This window comes from Salmo trutta, chromosome 13 (genome assembly GCF_901001165.1).
Source record: "Salmo trutta chromosome 13, fSalTru1.1, whole genome shotgun sequence".
Classification (NCBI taxonomy): domain Eukaryota; kingdom Metazoa; phylum Chordata; class Actinopteri; order Salmoniformes; family Salmonidae; genus Salmo; species Salmo trutta.
In genome coordinates, this window is record NC_042969.1 from 78,936,788 (window position 1) to 78,955,685 (window position 18,898).

General features: G+C 41.8%; 1 protein-coding gene across 1 annotated transcript; it reads right to left on the minus strand.

The window, feature by feature from the left end:
• Nucleotides 1–12,910: 12,910 nt before the first annotated feature.
• On the minus strand, nucleotides 12,911–14,031 carry LOC115204953 (low choriolytic enzyme-like). The gene has a single exon (XM_029770529.1). The coding sequence runs from the start codon at nucleotides 13,939–13,941 to the stop codon at nucleotides 13,159–13,161; it is 783 nt and encodes a 260-aa protein (XP_029626389.1). The 5' UTR covers nucleotides 13,942–14,031; the 3' UTR covers nucleotides 12,911–13,158.
• Between the last annotated feature and the right edge of the window lie 4,867 nt (nucleotides 14,032–18,898).

Below are 18,898 nucleotides of genomic sequence, written 5' to 3' on the forward strand. Positions count from 1 at the left end.
GACATGCAGAGTCAGAATAGACAGACTGGGAGGAGAGGCAGAGTTAGAATAAACAGACTGTGGGAGGACAGGCAGAGTCAGAATAGACAGACTGGGAGGAGAGGCAGAGTCAGAATAGACAGACTGGGAGGAGAGGCAGAACAGAAAGATGATTACAGAATGATTCTGAGTGAAACCAGAGGAATGGAAACACACACGCTTAATGATATGCCATTAGAACACGGAAAATGTTTGTGTACAATCATCAGTGGCTGTTCCATAATCGAAAGGCATTATGAAACTGCAATGAGGAGAATCAATTGATTACCACTCCAGTCTCCATTAGGGGGTGGAGAGGAGGAGGGGGGCTCTCCTCTTTTTGGCTGGAGCCTCACCTGAGCACCGCTCTCATTAACGCCCCACACTCCTCTCCAGCGAAGGTCGCAGCCAGGCTCTTCAGACAAACAGCAACTCGCTGCATGCTACATCTCATAGCATACTTATTTAACAGCCTCATCTTTCTCTCTCTCTCTCTCTCTCTCTCTCTCTCTCTCTCTCTCTCTCTCTCTCTTCTCAGTAACACATGGAACTATGAAAACTCAATTACAAACTTGCGATTTCTGATCTGTGTAACTAATGTAGACAGAACATTTCGGTAACGTACAGTACTGTAATATAGCAAGTCATTTGTTATGCATTTATTGTTAAAGAAAGAATCTAAAGGAAACTGCAGAACGACAATAGAACTATACACGTGTAGGAAGGACCTAACCTATAACTGAATAACTGAAAAATAAATGTTCTGTAAATGTCAACTATGTTTGCATCTTTCAAAGTAGAGTAGCCAGATATGCATACACTGAAATAAAGTCCCAATCCAGTATTCAAAAGTTGTCCATATTTATTTGCCTATACACTACATAGAACAGGAGTAGTAGGGTTAGTGGATGGTAGATGTGAGGAATGGGGCCTATCTGAAGTCGATGCAGCGCCAGACATATATCATTACCTCTGTTTGGCTTCAGGCTGTTCACTCTCATTCATTTGAATAGGTTCTCAAAATACTGCACTGTTGGCCCATCCATCAATACACTGTATATGTTTCTTCTTCCCAGGCTTGTTTACTGTGAGAATAAGGTATAAGTACTGTATAGGCTGGTTAATAATTACACCAGACTGGGGACTAAAGAGAGGGGAAGATGTGTAGAAAAATGTGGACAAATACACATGGAAAAATGTAATGTGGAACAATGCCAGCATGTGATCCAACACGAACAAACACAAACCAAGGTAAAGCAGTTGCGATGTTACGGTATTCACTCAGAAACAGAACGGACCTTCTCTCTCCCAAACAGTGTTTGCTACTTGAGAACACTGCATGGCAAGGCTGGCAGTTACTGTAGATTCACAGATCTCCACATCCGTTAACACTATCATCTCCCAGACACATTCAGTACAGGTAGAGCAGAGCAGAGCCCCGTCAGGTTCAATTGGTGGTGCTTAGTGATGGTGGAAGAAACAAATAGAGTTTTTTTGTTATTATTATTATTTTCATTTTTACCTATATATATATATATATATATAAATAACACAAATGGAATCATGTAGTAACCAAAAAAGTGTTAAACAAATCAAAATTGATTTAATATTTGAGATTCTTCAGAGCCACCCTTTGCCTTGATGACAGCTTTGCACACTCTTGGCATTCTCTCAACCAGCTTCATGAAGTAGTCACCTGGAATGCATTTCAATTAACAGTGTGCCTTGTTAAAAGTTAATTTGTGAAATGTCTTTCCTATTTAATGGATTTGAGCCAATTAGTTGTGTTATGACAAGGTAGGAGTGGTATACAGAGGATAGCCCTATTTGGTAAAAGACCAAGTCCATATTATGGCAAGAACAGCTCAAATAAGCAAAGATAAACAACAGTCCATCATTACTTTAATAAGACATGAAGGTCAGTCAATACGGACAATTTCAAGAACTTTGCAAGTTTCTTCAAGTGCAGTCGCAAAAACCACCAAGTGCTATGATGAAACTGGCTCTCATGAGGACCGCCACAGGAAAGGAAGACCCAGAGTGCTGCATCAGATGACCTGGCCTCCACAATCACACGACCTCAACCCAATTGAGATGGTTTGCGATGAGTTGGACCGCAGAGTGAAGAAGAAGCTGACAACAAGTGCTCAGCATATGTGGGAACTTCTTCAAGACTGTTGGAAAAGCATTCCTCATGGAGCTGGTTGAGAGAAGGCAAAGGGTGGCTACTGATGAATCTCAAATATAAGTTCTGAACCTATACACATTTTACAGACACAGTATATTTTACATGAGTAATCTTGTTGTTATTAATCCCACCCTTCAGCTCCATTCAACCCCTCCCATCTCCCATCTCTTAACACCATCCATATTGGATTTCTATTTGCCATATATTTTTCAACTGTGCTGTGATGTTTCACAAAAGTTCTGAACCTTTCTATTCTCATAGTTTCTACAGATTGTAAATTAAAGATACAATTAATTGCTAAAAGTATTATTATATTATTGATTGATTCACTATGACTTTTCAAAACACCCAGCAGTGCTATTTGCAGAGTTAGCTCCAGGTAAATGTTGCAATTCTTCAGCCATTCCTGGACCTGTAACCAAAAGTTACAGGAAATAGATAGAGTTACATATCGGAATATTATTTTGGATGATAGTACACTGAGTGTACAAAAATTAAGAACACCTCGCTTAAAAATCATTTTTTAACCCTTCTCCTCCAGTCCATCTATTGAAGTGGATTTAACATGTGACATCAATAAGGGATCATCACTTTCACCTGGATTCACCTGGTCAGTTTATGTCATGGAAAGAGCAGGTGTTCATAATGTTTTGTGCACTCAGTGTATATACTTTTGTACTCATTTGTATTTATTTATTTGCTAGGTAGCATTAGCTATCACTAGTCAGCTGTACCTGCGCCAAAACTCTGGTATTTTTTTTATCCTGTAGCTTGTTCTCCATCTTCTTTTTACACAGTGAACCAGCATGTTTTCAGCACTTTTATTGCCATAAGTGATCAAAACATTTTTTTTCTCATACGCTCTCTTGTCTCTCTGCAGCAGACATACAGTGAGCAATATGTTTGGAACATCAAATCGCAATAAAATCGCAGTAACAAATTGCAATACATATAGAATCGTGAGAATCACAATACATATAGAATCGTGAGAATCACAATACATATAGAATCGTGAGAATCACAATACATATAGAATCGTGAGAATCACAATACATATAGAATCGTGAGAATCACAACACATATAGAATCGTGAGAATCACAATACATATAGAATCGTGAGAATCACAACACATAGAATCGTGAGAATCACAACACATATAGAATCGTGAGAATCACAACACATATAGAATCGTGAGAATCACAACACATATAGAATCGTGAGAATCACAACACATATAGAATCGTGAGAATCACAACACATATAGAATCATGAGAATCACAATACATATAGAATCATGAGAATCACAACACATATAGAATCGTGAGAATCACAACACATATAGAATCATGAGAATCACAATACATATAGAATCGTGAGAATCACAACACATATAGAATCGTGAGAATCTCAATACATATCGTATCGTGCCTAAGTATCTTGATATTCTCTTAAGTTCCCTGGCAATTCCCAGCCCTTGTGCTGCTGTCTCTCCTCTCTTCTGCCTGGCATCCATACAGTCAGTCACCACCACGGCTACCAGCCCAGCCTGACACTTCAATAGCACTTTTGATCACTGCAAATCGAATGAACATAATAAGCCAGTCAATATGTAATTTACTCCCTTCTAACCAGTAAAAAATATGGAGCTGCCCGTGAATAACAGCATGAAAGGAAGTGCACTCAGACTGATGTCAGTTTCCGTAATGAAATTTCTCTTTCGCTCTCTTCCAGAAAATAGGAGCACTTTTCATGTAGGGGAGTGAAATGTACTTGAAAACGTCTCTGTGACTCAATAATTATGCATGAGAACGTGTGTAGTCCTTTGCTGTGTTCCACCCACATATTCCTTTTCACATTCTGGGGGCATACTGAGTGGACGTCTGTTTCCTACACTGTGCTCCTGGAGGAGAAATATAGCAAGAGTCTCACTGATAAATACCAGTGAATAGTGGTAGAAGTCCCTGACACAGCAGTGTTTCATCTAGGCATTGGACCTAACTCTGTGGGGGACAGATGGAGGGAAGAATACATGGAATAAAATCATTATTAGAATGTAATATATGACTATGTCAGACTGCACATTAATGATCAGTTACATTAGGATTGATAGAATGTAATGCTAACAATCAGTTACATTAGGATAGATAGAATGTAATGCTAACAATCAGTTACATTAGGATTGATAGAATGTAATGCTAACAATCAGTTACATTAGGATTGATAGAATGTAATGCTAACAATCAGTTACATTAGGATAGATAGAATGTAATGCTAACAATCAGTTACATTAGGATTGATAGAATGTAATGCTAACAATCAGTTACATTAGGATAGATAGAATGTAATGCTAACAATCAGTTACATTAGGATAGATAGAATGTAATGCTAACAATCAGTTACATTAGGATAGATAGAATGTAATGCTAACAATCAGTTACATTAGGATAGATAGAATGTAATGCTAACAATCAGTTACATTAGGATAGATAGAATGTAATGCTAACAATCAGTTACATTAGGATAGATAGAATGTAATGCTAACAATCAGTTACATTAGGATAGATAGAATGTAATGCTAACAATCAGTTACATTAGGATAGATAGAATGTAATGCTAACAATCAGTTACATTAGGATTGATAGAATGTAATGCTAACAATCAGTTACATTAGGATTGATAGAATATAATGCTAACAATCAGTTACATTAGGATAGATAGAATGCAATGCTAATAATCATCACAAGTGACAGCACTCATAGATGGGCAAAAATTACAATTACAACGTACAACTACAAAATACACTGAAGATGTAACGCCCTGGCCATAGAGAGGTTTTTTTTTGTTATCTATTTTGGTTAGGCCAGGGTGTTACATGGGTGGGCGTTCTATGTTGATTTTTCTATGTTGGTTTGTTTCTTTGGTTGGCCGTGTGTGGCTCCCAATCAGGAACAGCTGTAGTTCGTTGTTGCTGATTGGGAGTCATACATAGGCAGCCTGTTTTTCCTTTGGGGTTTGTGGGTGATTGTTTTCTGTTGAGAGTTTTTCCTGACAGGACTGTTTTGCTGTTGTCTTTGATTTATTTTTGTAAAGTGTTCTCTTTTTATATTAAATTTGTAAGATGAACACACATCCTCCGCTGCACCTTGGTCTCATTACGACGACACCCGTTACAGAAGACTAATGTATAACATTTAAATATAAGGTACTTTGCAAAAATATTTAAATAAAATACATGTATTTTGTATTTTAAAATACAAAAATACATTTGAAAGCAGCCGGCCGAAAAGCAACAACATTCTCAGTAACGGTTGTACTGTAGAAATGTTTTACTTGTTACGACTGTGATATGTTGTTGTTTATCTGCCTTAGTTGAATGCGCTGTCACTCTGGATAAGAGTGTCTGCTAAATGACCAAAATGTGCATGTACATGTGAGAATGAAAAACTGCAAAGCACACTGGGTATTGTAATTGGCCTTGTTTCAAGGTGGAGCTCATTAGAGTAATACTCAGCCTGCTTTGTAATTGCACATTTTTACATATATATTTAAATGTATATACTGTATATGACACTCTTATCTAATCAAAAGAGATGTTACTTGTCACATGATTCGTAAACAAAAGGTGTGGAATAACAGTGAAATACTTAGGGGCCCCTCCCAACAATGCAGAGAGAGGACAATAACAATAGAAAAACAATAACACAAGGAATAAATACACAATGAGTAACAATAACTTGGCTATATACACGGAGTACCAGAGTCAATGTGCAGGGGTACGAGGTAACTGAGGTAGATATGTACATAGAGGTAGGGGTAAAGTGACTAGGCAACAGGATAGATAATAAACAGTAGCAGCAGCATATGTGATGAGTCAAAAGTGAAAATTTTTTCAATGCAGATAGTCCAGGAAGCTATTGGTTAACTATTGAACTAACTATTTATCAGTCTTATGACTTGGGGGTAGAAGCTGTTCAGGGTCCTGTTGGTTCACACCGTTGTACCATCAGACTTTTGAAACCGATGTAGGGTGAAAGTGGCCCACAAAATTGTGAACTGCTATAAACACACAATAAGTATTTCGAATTTTGAAAATACAAATGACAACTTTTGAAAGTATCTTGTTACAAAATACATTGGAGTGTAGTTCAGCCCATTGTAATACAAAATACAAAATACTCAGAAGTAATTTAAATACGTATTTCAAATACTGCACATGAAACAGAAATACTGCCCATCTCGGACTGCACTATGAAACACAATTTTTACTCGGATTGGAAAGTTCCACTCAGCATCCTGGGTCTCTTCCAACACATAACACACACACACAGAAAATAATACTCCCCTTGATGTAGTGTGGTGGGGCTACTGCTCACAGGAGTAGTGTGGGGCATTAAATCTGCCTAGGGATGAGAGAGAGTGGCAGGCTCTCAGAAAGGGGGCCTCAGAAGCCATTTTCAATTTCACCAGGATGACATGTGTCCTCCACCTCTCAGCTGGCGCTGACAGGGGTGACAGTTAGCCAGCTTTTATGAGTCCGACCTGAAGGTTGCTGAAAGTCGGGAGGAACTCAGGAGTTTGTTTGATTTAAGACCAAGTTTTCTTTTCTACTTTTAATAAAGTACTCAGCACCCCAGAAATATATATATTTTTTCTCATAAAAATAAATATGGCAAAGCTAAAAAAAATTATTTGCGGAAGTCAAGGGAACATACAGTATATATTCTGATAAAGAACTAACAACCAAGGAGGGAGATTTGGTTTGCAGAGAGATGAAAACAAAACTTGTGTTTATGAGAAAAACCACCAGTCATTATAAAGCATGCCTCAGGGAGTATTTATTACACTACTAAGATGGTGCAGGGCTGAAAATGAATGTGTTGGAGATGGTTTTTGACTCTGTTCCGGTAGGCAGGGCCAAGGAGAAGATGTTCTCTACCGTGTGTCCATCCCCAGGTGAATGGCACACAACAATACACACAAGGACCAGTGGCATATTGACTCCATCCATCGGGCCATAATTGAGTCTGAGGGGGAATTTAGTGCAGATCAAATTTGAATTAAAAATGTTTGAGAAACTGTACTGGGGGGTGAAGGAGGGGGTATTTGTACTGTTCTGGGTAGTGAAGGAGGGGGGTATTTGTACTGTACTGGGTGGTATTTGAACTGTACTGGGTGGTGAAGGAGGGGGGTATTTGTACTGTACTGGGTGGTGAAGGAGGGGGGTATTTGTACTGTACTGGGTGGTATTTGAACTGTACTGGGTGGTGAAGGAGGGGGGTATTTGTACTGTACTGGGTGGTGAAGGAGGGGGGTATTTGTACTGTACTGGGTGGTGAAGAAGGGAGGTATTTGTACTGTACAGGGTGGTGAAGGAGGGGGGTAGTTGTACTGTACTGGGTGGTGAAGGAGGGGGGTATTTGTACTGTACTGGGTGGTATTTGTACTGTACTGAGTGGTGAATGAGGGGGGTATTTGTACTGAACTATGTGAAGGGAGGGGGGTATTTGTACTGTACTGGGTAGTGAAGGAGGGGGGTATTTGCACTGTACTGGGTGGTGAGGAGGGGGGTATTTGTACTGAACTATGTGAAGGGAGGGGGGTATTTGTACTGTACTGTGTGGTGAGGAGGGGGGTATTTGCACTGTACTGGGTGGTGAGGAGGGGGGTATTTGTACTGAGCTATGTGAAGGGAGGGGGTATTTATACTGTACTGGGTGGTATTTGAACTGTACTGGGTGGTGAAGGAGGGGGGTATTTGTACTGTAGTGGGTGGTGAAGGAGGGGGGTATTTGTACTGTGCTGGGTGGTGAAGGAGGGGGGTATTTGTACTGTGCTGGGTGATTATGGGAGGGGGATAAGTACAGTAGGGTAAATACAGTAGGATAAATACAGTTCTTCATTGAACACTCAAACAAACAGTTAAATCCTAATCTATGTCTTCTCCAATTAGCTTTAAGGTACTGCAAAGTATATCAAGGTGGGTCTGAGCAATCAGTATGCAAACTAGCTCCACCTCTAAAACTACAACCTTCCCCTCCATTGTCTCTCGTAGCCCCTCCCCTCTCCTCTCCAAGCCCCTGTAGACCCTCCTCTCTCTCTGCCCCCTGTGTAGCGGTGCTCAGGCTGATGGAGAGCTGTATGGGTGGGAAAAGCCAGGCGAGGTGCAGGCCACCCCGAGTGAGCTTCCGTCCCGTGGTGTCTCATCACCTCCTGGGCCTCCATCCCGTGGTGTCTCATCACCTCCTGGGCCTCCATCCCGTGGGTGTTTCATCTCCTGCTGGGCCTCCGTCCCGTGGGGTCCTCATCTCCTCCTGGGCCTCCGTCCCGTGGTGTCTCATCACCTCCTGGGCCTCCATCCCGTGGGTGTCTCATCTCTTCCTGTGCCTCCGCCCCATGGGGTTTCATCTCCTCCTGGGCCTCCGTCCCGTGGGGTCCTCATCTCTTCCTGGGCCTCCATCCCATGGGTGTCTCATCTCTTCCTGTGCCTCCGCCCCATGGGGTTTCATCTCCTCCTGGGCCTCCGTCCCGTGGGGTCCTCATCTCCTCCTGGGCCTCCGTCCCGTGGTGTCTCATCTCCTCCTGGGCCTCCGCCCCATGGGGTTTCATCTCCTCCTGGGCCTCCGTCCCGTGGGGTCCTCATCTCCTCCTGAGCCAGAGCTGATTTACTGCAGACTATGGGGGCCGTTAGGATGAGTAAGTGCTGGAGATTGACAGGCATATCTCCACTGCCGGTCATTTGGACTGGGATGGTGGAGGGGTGAGCAGCGAGGTCCTGTCCATTTGGAAGACAGACAGTGCAATCAGAGGCATGTTAATCATGTCTGCTTGTCTCGTTAATCAGAACAAGCACCGTCGCTAACCCTCTCACCAACTCTGCAAAAGCATTTCCATTTACAATTTGGATACCCTCCAATGAGTGGGATAAAAGTTCACTGTTGGAGCAGTGTCGAGGTGTCTTCCAAGTTGTGGGAAGAGTTTTCCACATAATCTGGTTAGTTTGTGGTTGCTGTTGGAAGATGAATGATACATATTCCTCTCAAAGGCCTGTTGACTAAGGACTGATTATTTTCCAAGTCATTCGTACTGTGTATAATGAATAAGAAGGTGAGATGCTTTGCTTACTGCTCCCTTGAAGTTCTGCATAAAGGTGACATTAATATTTCATACACATGAATTAGCATTTCATATTTGCCTGTTTGTTTGGCCTACAACAAAAGCAAACAAACAAAGTGGGGAGAGAGAATTGGAAAGCCAGACTCTCTTCCCTTTGGCCACAATTCCAAAAGGACCAGGGCGTCTCCTCCAACAGCCCCTGAACCTTCAGCATGCTCCTGGTGTCTACAGCAGATCACATGTCACCATCAACCATGTCTCTCTCTGAACACCTTGACATGCCTCTTAGACCTGAAAGGTCACAGCCTCATTAACAATGAAATTAAATACATGCATGTTTACCTTTCTCCCAACAACTTGATTTGTCAGTCCAATAGACATTCAACATTTCAACCAAGGGGCTGGATTGATGACTTGGTAACAGGCACAGGACGATTCTAAATGGCTGTTGTACTGTGAGGAATGTCAAAGGCAAGGCTTGATTTTGTTTCATAACCTAATGGTGTTTTAGAGGATGAGAGTACAGGTGAATAAATGATGATGGGCTTCGAAAACATAGTCTGTGAAACAAAATATGAGAGGAATGCAGCAAACATAAATTGTTTATAGAAAAATATAATTCCATATGATGTGGAAACATACTGTAGTATTGTGCTACATTTCAGTCATTTAGCAGATGCTCTTATCCAGAGCAACTTACAGTAGTGAGGGCATCCATTTTCATAACAGTCCCCCACAGGAATCGAACCCACAACCCTGACATTGCAAGTACCATGCTCTACCAACTGACCTACACAGGAATTGTAAAATAATAAATAACGTCAAGCCTCATTTTAGCACTGAGATACAAAAATGCTATTACAATGTACATGTTATAGCTACCATAAAAATAAAAACATGAGAAAAATACCATGAGATGCATCTTAAAAGGAAGTTTCACAATCTTTCAACTTCATATTCATCATCTCCAGCACCAGCCCAACATCAACATATGTGAAAATGGTGCGTTTCCATGGTTCTGTAGTAAAATAGATAGAGGGATAAGTGTTTCCAATGAGATCATCAACCAATTAGTAGACAATTAGTAGTCAATGCCTCCACAAAACTGGTTAAAATCACATGATGCACACCGATGATGTCATTGGTATCACTGGTCATTGGTATGCTGCTCAAAGAGCTCGCTAACAGGTACATGGCAGCCATCCACTGAGGGAGCTCAGGGCTCTGACAGAGGCTGTTAGAGCTCAGCTCAGGTCTTCTGTAGGCACCCCTATGTTAACTGAGGAGGCCACATGAATTCACACAAAACACATAAAGCCGTGCTAGCATGTTTAAATACTTCTGGCTCTAGTTTGGCTGTGTCAAAGTAGTCAATGATTAATTCAGTCTTTGAATTTAGGCGTCACATGACGTCTGTTTGTTTCTGCTGGACAGTGATAATCTTCTGGTAGCCGCGGTCCATGGCTATTCCCTATCCCCTGGTGGAATGTGTTGTTTATTTCAAAACGATCCGCCGTCCAATCACCAACGGTACAGCAGTCTCCATTGTCGCCTAATCCCTGCCATACAGCTGCTCTAGAAAGATTAACACATAACAATACAAACATCTAAACACAGTCAATATATAAATATAGGTTTGACCGACCAGAAAACCAGCTCCATGGATAAAACAAAATGTAACTGTTTGTTTTGTAAAACCTGCACAGGGATAGTTTTCCCCCACCATTTCCAGTGCTTCAGCCTTGGGAAGGACATAACCTCAAATTCTATTGGTCTTGAAAGGGCATGCTTCATTTTCAGAGGGGGAAAAATGATTATTCTTCTGCAGAAATGAATCTCTAATGACAGGTTAGTCACTCTGTGTCCTATCCCTTGCTGGTATGTGGTTAGAGTAAAACTGGTTACTAAATTGTTCATCATCACCGATAGATCACTGATCACTGGAGCAGAGACATGGCCTGACTCTCTATGTCGGCTGATGTAACATTTCATTACTGGACTTGTTGTATGACTCTTTATTTCATGCTGCATCTACTGGAAACTCAATTAGACACAAAGGTAATGGATTACTGCTAAAGGAATGCCATCTCACCAGGAGGACTTCACATTAGGTCCAGTATGGAGAAATAACACAGAGGACAGGGCTTTGAAATATCATTTTCCAACTACTGTGTCTCCCTGTTTCCTATCTTTCCAATATCCTATTTCAGTAATATGCTATTTAATCAAATGAACAAAAGCCTGTTATTATTTTCCTCTAAACTAATGTGATCAACGTCATTGACAGCCAGTGGCCATGCGGTGTAGGCGTTGGTTAACCACACAACTGTAAACATAATGATGCCTGTAAAGTCTCCCATACTCAGTGCTTGACTTGGGCAGGAGCTCATCGGAACTGAATACTGGCACTAAACATTTTCTACTGCTCATGTTCCTGAACCTCCTATAGAATATAAGCTCAAAAGTATTGAGGAGTTCCTGAACCTCCTATAGAATAGAAACTCAAAAGTATTGAGGAGTTCCTGCACCTCCTATAGAATATAAGCTCAAATGTATTGAGGAGTTCCTGAACCTCCTATAGAATAGAAACTCAAAAGTATTGAGGAGTTCCTGCACCTCCTATAGAATATAAACTCAAAAGTATTGAGGAGTTCCTGCACCTCCTATAGAATATAAACTCAAAAGTATTGAGGAGTTCCTGCACCTCCTATAGAATATAAGCTCAAATGTATTGAGGAGTTCCTGAACCTCCTATAGAATATAAACTCAAAAGTATTGAGGAGTTCCTGCACCTCCTATAGAATATAAACTCAAAAGTATTGAGGAGTTCCTGCACCTCCTATAGAATATAAACTCAAAAGTATTGAGGAGTTCCTGCACCTAAATATAAATGGTACCGGCACCTAAAATGAGTACCGGTACCCGTTTCAGTCCAAGTCAAGCCCTGCCCATATTGTACTCCTATTAATTCAGTTCATGTTCATGTTCAGTTAATGTTCATGTTCATGTTCATGTTCAGTTAATGTTCATGTTCATGTTCAGTTCATGTTCATGTTCAGTTAATGTTCATGTTCATGTTCAGTTCATTTTCAGTTCATGTTCATGTTCAGTTAATGTTCATGTTCAGTTCATGTTCAGTTAATGTTCATGTTCAAGTTCATGTTCAGTTCATGTTCATGTTCAGTTCATGTTCAGTTCATGTTCATGTTCATGTTCAGTTCATGTTTATGTTCAGTTCATGTTCATGTTCAGTTCATGTTCAGTTAATGTTCATGTTCAAGTTCATGTTCAGTTCATGTTCATGTTCAGTTAATGTTCATGTTCATGTTCAGTTCATGTTCATGTTCAGTTAATGTTCATGTTCAGTTAATGTTCATGTTCATGTTCAGTTCATATTCATGTTCAGTTAATGTTCATGTTTATGTTCAGATCATGTTCAGTTCATGTTAATGTTCATGTTCATGTTCATGGAAGAATTGCAGCCTCTCTTCTCTCATCAGCTCATCCCTTCAGGTGAACATCACACCACCCATCTCATTAATGACAGAAAAGGATGATGCTATTTTCAGATTAATTACTTTAATAGGACTAACTGTTAGAACAATCTGCAGTTGGAAATCTTCGTAATAACACCAACCCCCAAGATCTGCAGTTAATAATTACAGTACCCAATCAAATTAATAAATATCCAACTCATAATTATCAAACTCATGCACTTTTTTAAAACCATAACCACGCTTTATTACTACCCACGATTACTAAAAGGATACACACAAACACACAAACTTCCAATTAAACAGCAGTCAGCACATGGAAGTATACAGTATTCAACTTCCTCTTAGCATTGGTAGAGCTTGTTGACTCTCAGCACATCAATGTCAGACATGCCTAGTCTCTGTCCGATGGCCACAGACGAGTCTGGGATGGGAGTGATGGTTTCCTTTCCGTAGTTGTTAGTGAAAGCAGTTCTATCATAGTGCATGACAGAGGAGTAGTTGTATGTAGTGTTCAGATTGTTGGTGTCCTGCTTCTGGAAGTTATCGACGGCGTAGTCATAGATGTACTGCCAGTTGATTCTGATATACTGGTCACGGTCACTCCTGTTGTGCTCGTGGTGGAAGCCCAGGGCGTGAAGCAGCTCATGCTGGATGATACCATGTTGAACACAGCCAAACTGCGCAAGAGACAATGTCTGCCTGTCCCCAACAGTCCCCATGGAACTGAAACACCCGCCTCTGCTCTGAATGTCCAGGTAGGCAGTCTGTCTCCGACGTGGGAGGAAGCGGATGCAGGTCTTGCCATGGAAGTACTTCATGGATGTCTCAATCGTCTCTACCTCCAAGCTGGAATATACAGCGCTGAGCATGTACGGTACGTACACCAAGCCGTCAATCGACTTCCTCCAAAGACAGCTGTACTGGCTGCTAAAGCACTTCATGGCATTCCTGGTTCTAGGAGCCAGAATGTCTCCTTCCAGCAGAAGCTCATTAGTTCCATTGTTGGACTCCAGGATCGTTGAAGTGACGGACACATGGTCCAGCTCATCATGGAACTCATTTCCACTGGCCTGTGATAGTCCCAGAAGCAGCAGCAGCAGGCTAAGAGAAGGTCTGTGGTCCATCTTTCATAAAAGTTTGGAGATACTTTGGATGGATGGGTCCTTGGCTTTAGCTGTAGAGATTCCTTAGATGACTTCTTCACCAAAGCTTGATGCCAGTGTTCTGTCAGAGCTGAGTTTATATATAGCTGTCCCATAGGCGTGACTGTGTAGGATTAAGGGTTGGGGATGATGCTCACTGTCTTGGAAAAACAACCAGAGGGAGTACTCTACAAACTAACCCACTGTTTTAACAATGGGTTAATCTGTGTAGGTCAAATTACATTAAACTCTATTTTTTAAGGGAGAAGTTGTCTCCAGTCCAACCACATATCCTGGATCAGATTACATCACTGTCCGATAATAACATTAACCATAAGGGGATCAGATTACATCACTGTCCGATAATAACATTAACCATAAGGGTGATCAGATTACATCACCGTTCAATAATAACATTAACCATAAGGGTATCAGATTACATCACTGTCCGATAATAACATTAACCATAAGGGGGATCAGATTACATCACTGTCCGATAATAACATTAACCATAAGGGTGATCAGATTACATCACCGTTCAATAATAACATTAACCATGAGGGGGATCAGATTACATCACTGTCCGATAATAACATTAACCATAAGGGGTATCAGATTACATCACTGTCCGATAATAACATTAACCATAAGGGTGATCAGATTACATCACCGTTCAATAATAACATTAACCATAAGGGGGATCAGATTACATCACTGTCCGATAATAACATTAACCATAAGGGGGATCAGATTACATCACTGTCCGATAATAACATTAACCATAAGGGTGATCAGATTACATCACCGTTCAATAATAACATTAACCATAAGGGGGATCAGATTACATCACTGTCCGATAATAACATTAACCATAAGGGGGATCAGATTACATCACTGTCCGATAATAACATTAACCATAAGGGGGATCAGATTACATCACTGTCCGATAATAACATTAACCATAAAGGGGGATCAGATTAAATCACTGTCCGATAATAACATTAACCATAAAGGGTATCAGAAAGTATCTGACCCCAGAACAGTGGTTAGAGACAAACTATATCTAGTCCATTCCTTTGGAGCACATGTTTGGTTTACATTGGGTGTGACAAGCTTAACGAGATGTATCTCACTTAGTTGTGTTGCTTTAAAACAACCAGTAGAGCTCAATTAGGTGAGTATATAATCATATTCATTTGGGTAGCTCATGCACTTTAAAATCCCAAAACTCCCTCTACAAAAGGACTTAACCTTCAATGATGCTGTGGTGCAAGCTGTATGTTGGATTTCCTAATGCTACGCATTTAATGAGATTCCTAGCATATTAGCACACTATTTACCCCCTGTCACTTAACATACTCAGATTAGAAGACTGTGTGTATAAATACCGGTGTGCTTGAGTGAGTGCATGTATAGAAACAGATTGTGAGAGAGTATGAGGGAGAGAGCTCTAGTTGTATTACTTGGTTACTAATGAAATGTTGTGACTGATTAATCATGTTATGTTAGAATCATTAATAATTCCCATGCTGTTATTTGAACTTCGGTGCACATAGTGAATTGTGATGATAAATGACAGGACTGTACGCTGTTTGTTCACATAACACCTCTGCACAACAGTAATGAATCAAAGTAGGCTGGAAAAGGCTGACAAATTATTGTGACACGGGGTCAGGTAAGAAAATGAAATGAAAACAAAATGAAACAGTTAGGACATAATGTGCTTGAGTAGTCATTTTGTGTCAAAATCTATTAAACAAACAATAGTTAGTTGTTTAAGCCTCCTTTTTATGCCAATTATTTTCGCTAGTAAAGTAGACATTTTCAATAGAGAACTTCTTATAAAATATAGATTAATTATCAGATGATTTCTTCTTTATTATGCACAAATGATGTTAACCACTGTGTTGATTACTCATGATTCATGAATAGAAGCACAGGACAAGCCCAGCAGGTTGAGAAGGGGGAGTTGTTAGAGACAGGAAAATGGGTAGAGCCAGGCATCTGACTGTGTACAGGGATTTAAAAATCCTATGAAATGGGACATCCAGCCCTGGGTTGGAGTAGAGCATCCTCATCGAGAGGGGAGAGGGTAGGGATGAAGAGGAGAGACAAAGGACATGCAGGGAGAGAGGGTGTGGAGGATATTGGTGCTCAGAGCCCTGTGCTGGAGAGGAGAAAGAGAAGCTGGGGAGAGAGGAGGGAGAGGAGGGTGAGAGAGGAGAGAGAGGAGAGGGAGAGAGGAGAGGGAGAGAGGAGGGGGAGAGAGGAGGGGGAGAGAGGAGAGAGAGGAGGGAGAGGAGGGGGAGAGAGGAGAGAGAGGAGGGGAGAGAGGAGGGAGAGAGTGAGAGAGGAGAGAGAGAAGGGAGAGGAGGGGGGAGAGGAGGAAGAGGAGGGTGAGAGAGGAGGGAGAGGAGGGGAAGAGAGGAGGGAAAAGAGGGGTAGAGAGGAGGGAGAGTGACAGAAGGAGAGTAGAGGAGGCGAACAGAAGAGCTGCCAGCAGTGCTTTAGACGATGGAGGGAAACACAGGCTGACAGGTAAACCCAGGACGATTGACCGGCTTGCATCCAGCTGTCACGTAGAGCTCATCTGGCAGCACCAGAACCTACTGCCACCCACACCACACGTACCCATGCACGTCAACCAGCCAGGGGGAGAACAGGACATGAGGAGCCCTACATATGGCCAAGCTGGTACAGCTGTGCCCCAGCCGCACACTAGGCTCTTCTAATGAGCAACATGTTATCATAATGCAGCATGCAAGGACATGGGAGTGATTATCATCTGACACACAGTGGATGTGTTGCCATGCATGTACCTTGTCCTCTTGTCGATGAAGGACAAGTCCAACATTGTTCCAAAATATGTCAGTTGCTCATTATGATTAGTATTGGGTTAGAATGTAGGACAAAGTCAATGGAGGTGGGTTCTGTCTCCGTAGCTACGGAGACATACTGCTAACAGAAGAAGAAAACAGCACGCAGGTCATTCCAAACCCGCTCCGCCATTACAGGTCGTCACTATCTGGGCACCCGGCAAAGCCGTAAACCCTGCCCATTTCTACAATATCTCTTCTTCAAATCTGATTTGAAACCTGTATAGACCTAACCTTAACCACACTGCTAACCTTATGCATAACCATAACCTTGAATTAAGACAAAAAAACTACATTTTGTTTTCATAAAATTTTACAATATAGCCAATTTTGACTTTGCCGCTGGCCCATCTGGTTCTAACCACCATTACAGCATACACCACTATGGTTTAGTGTTACTCTGAGATACACCAGTTAGACTACTGCCCTCTAGTGGTTTCTTTAAATTACAGATCAGAACAGAGATATGACCAGTGTCACAATTCAGTGATAACAGCCAGCCAACGTAGCCTTCACAGACAACTCTGCCGGGAGGACAGCAGGAGGGCGGTGACCCCTGGACAACAGGAGGGGAAATTAGGTCAGTGGTATTTCAAGAAATATAATTAAGGGGTTATGAAATAGAAAAGAGAGAATGGATTTGATTTGTCCCTCAAGAACAAGTTTACAGGCCCAAGAAAAGCAGTTTGCCTGTCTGTGTATTGATCGAGGAGTGTATTGATTTGTTGCTAAGCTGTGTAAGTTTGTTAAAGATGGATCTATGGAGCGTGAGCACAACTATCTTATTCTGAAAAGCAAACACAGCTCCTGATGGGAGGACGCGACAATTTTCAAATCCTTTTCAAAACTACAAACACAAGAACCTCCCGAAACGTCAATAGGAGAGAATGAACTGAGCCTCGCAGCAGGTGAGCTGATAGTTACTGCAGTTACACTGGATTCCATAACAGCATAAAAGCTGAACCCTCTGTCTCAACAGAGCGCAGAAAGACATACAAAGCCTTGTACAGTACTATAGCACAGGCTTTTTCATTAGGTTAGGTGCTCAAAGGATTTGTGCTGCGGATGCAGAGCCGTAATGAAAGTGTCATCCTTTGCACCCTCTATGTTCTTCTACAATGCTGATCTATCTGGAGGACGGCCCTGTGAGGAGAGACTATAAAGCTGATCTATCAGGAGGATGGCTCTGTGAGGAGAGACTACAATGCTGATCTATCTGGAGGACGGCTCTGTGAGGAGAGACTACAATGCTGATCTATCTGGAGGACGGCCCTGTGAGGAGAGACTATAAAGCTGATCTATCAGGAGGATGGCTCTGTGAGGAGAGACTACAATGCTGATCTATAAGGAGGACGGCCCTGTGAGGAGAGACTATAAAGCTGATCTATCAGGAGGATGGCTCTGTGAGGAGAGACTACAATGCTGATCTATCTGGAGGACGGCCCTGTGAGGAGAGACTACAATGCTGATCTATAAGGAGGACGGCCCTGTGAGGAGAGACTACAATGCTGGTCTATCTGGAGGACGGCCCTGTGAGGAGAGACTACAATGCTGGTCTATAAGGAGGACGGCCCTGTGAGGAGAGACTACAATGCTGGTCTATCTGGAGGATGGCCCTGTGAGGAGAGACTACAATGCTGGTCTATAAGGAGGACGGCCCTGTGAGGAGAGACTACAATGCTGATCTATCTGGAGGACGGCCCTGTGAGGAGAGACTACAATGCTGATCTATCAGGAGGACGGCGCTGTGAGGAGGGACCATAATGAAAGATATGGTAATGTAGAAGCCAGGGGCCAAAACTGTGATCTGTCTCTCAGCTCATCATCAGGGCATGGTCCACTGAGGCTCTGGTGGTGGGGAACATATGGAAGAGTACAGCAGGCAACCCAGCAGCAGTAGGTTCACACACTGTGTCTGTCTGGTTGTGTGATCACACAGTTCACAGTACTGATACTGTTACAGACTTCTAACGCCACTAAAGGAACTCCCACACACATCCTCATTTACTACCAATACAATGAGTACAGTCCTAAGTTTTCCTGATCAGGGAAACCCCTCAGTC

Bases quoted from the DNA above. Each gene is read 5' to 3' on its own strand.
- LOC115204953 (XM_029770529.1), bottom strand. From the start codon at position 13,941: ATGGACCACAGACCTTCTCTTAGCCTGCTGCTGCTGCTTCTGGGACTA.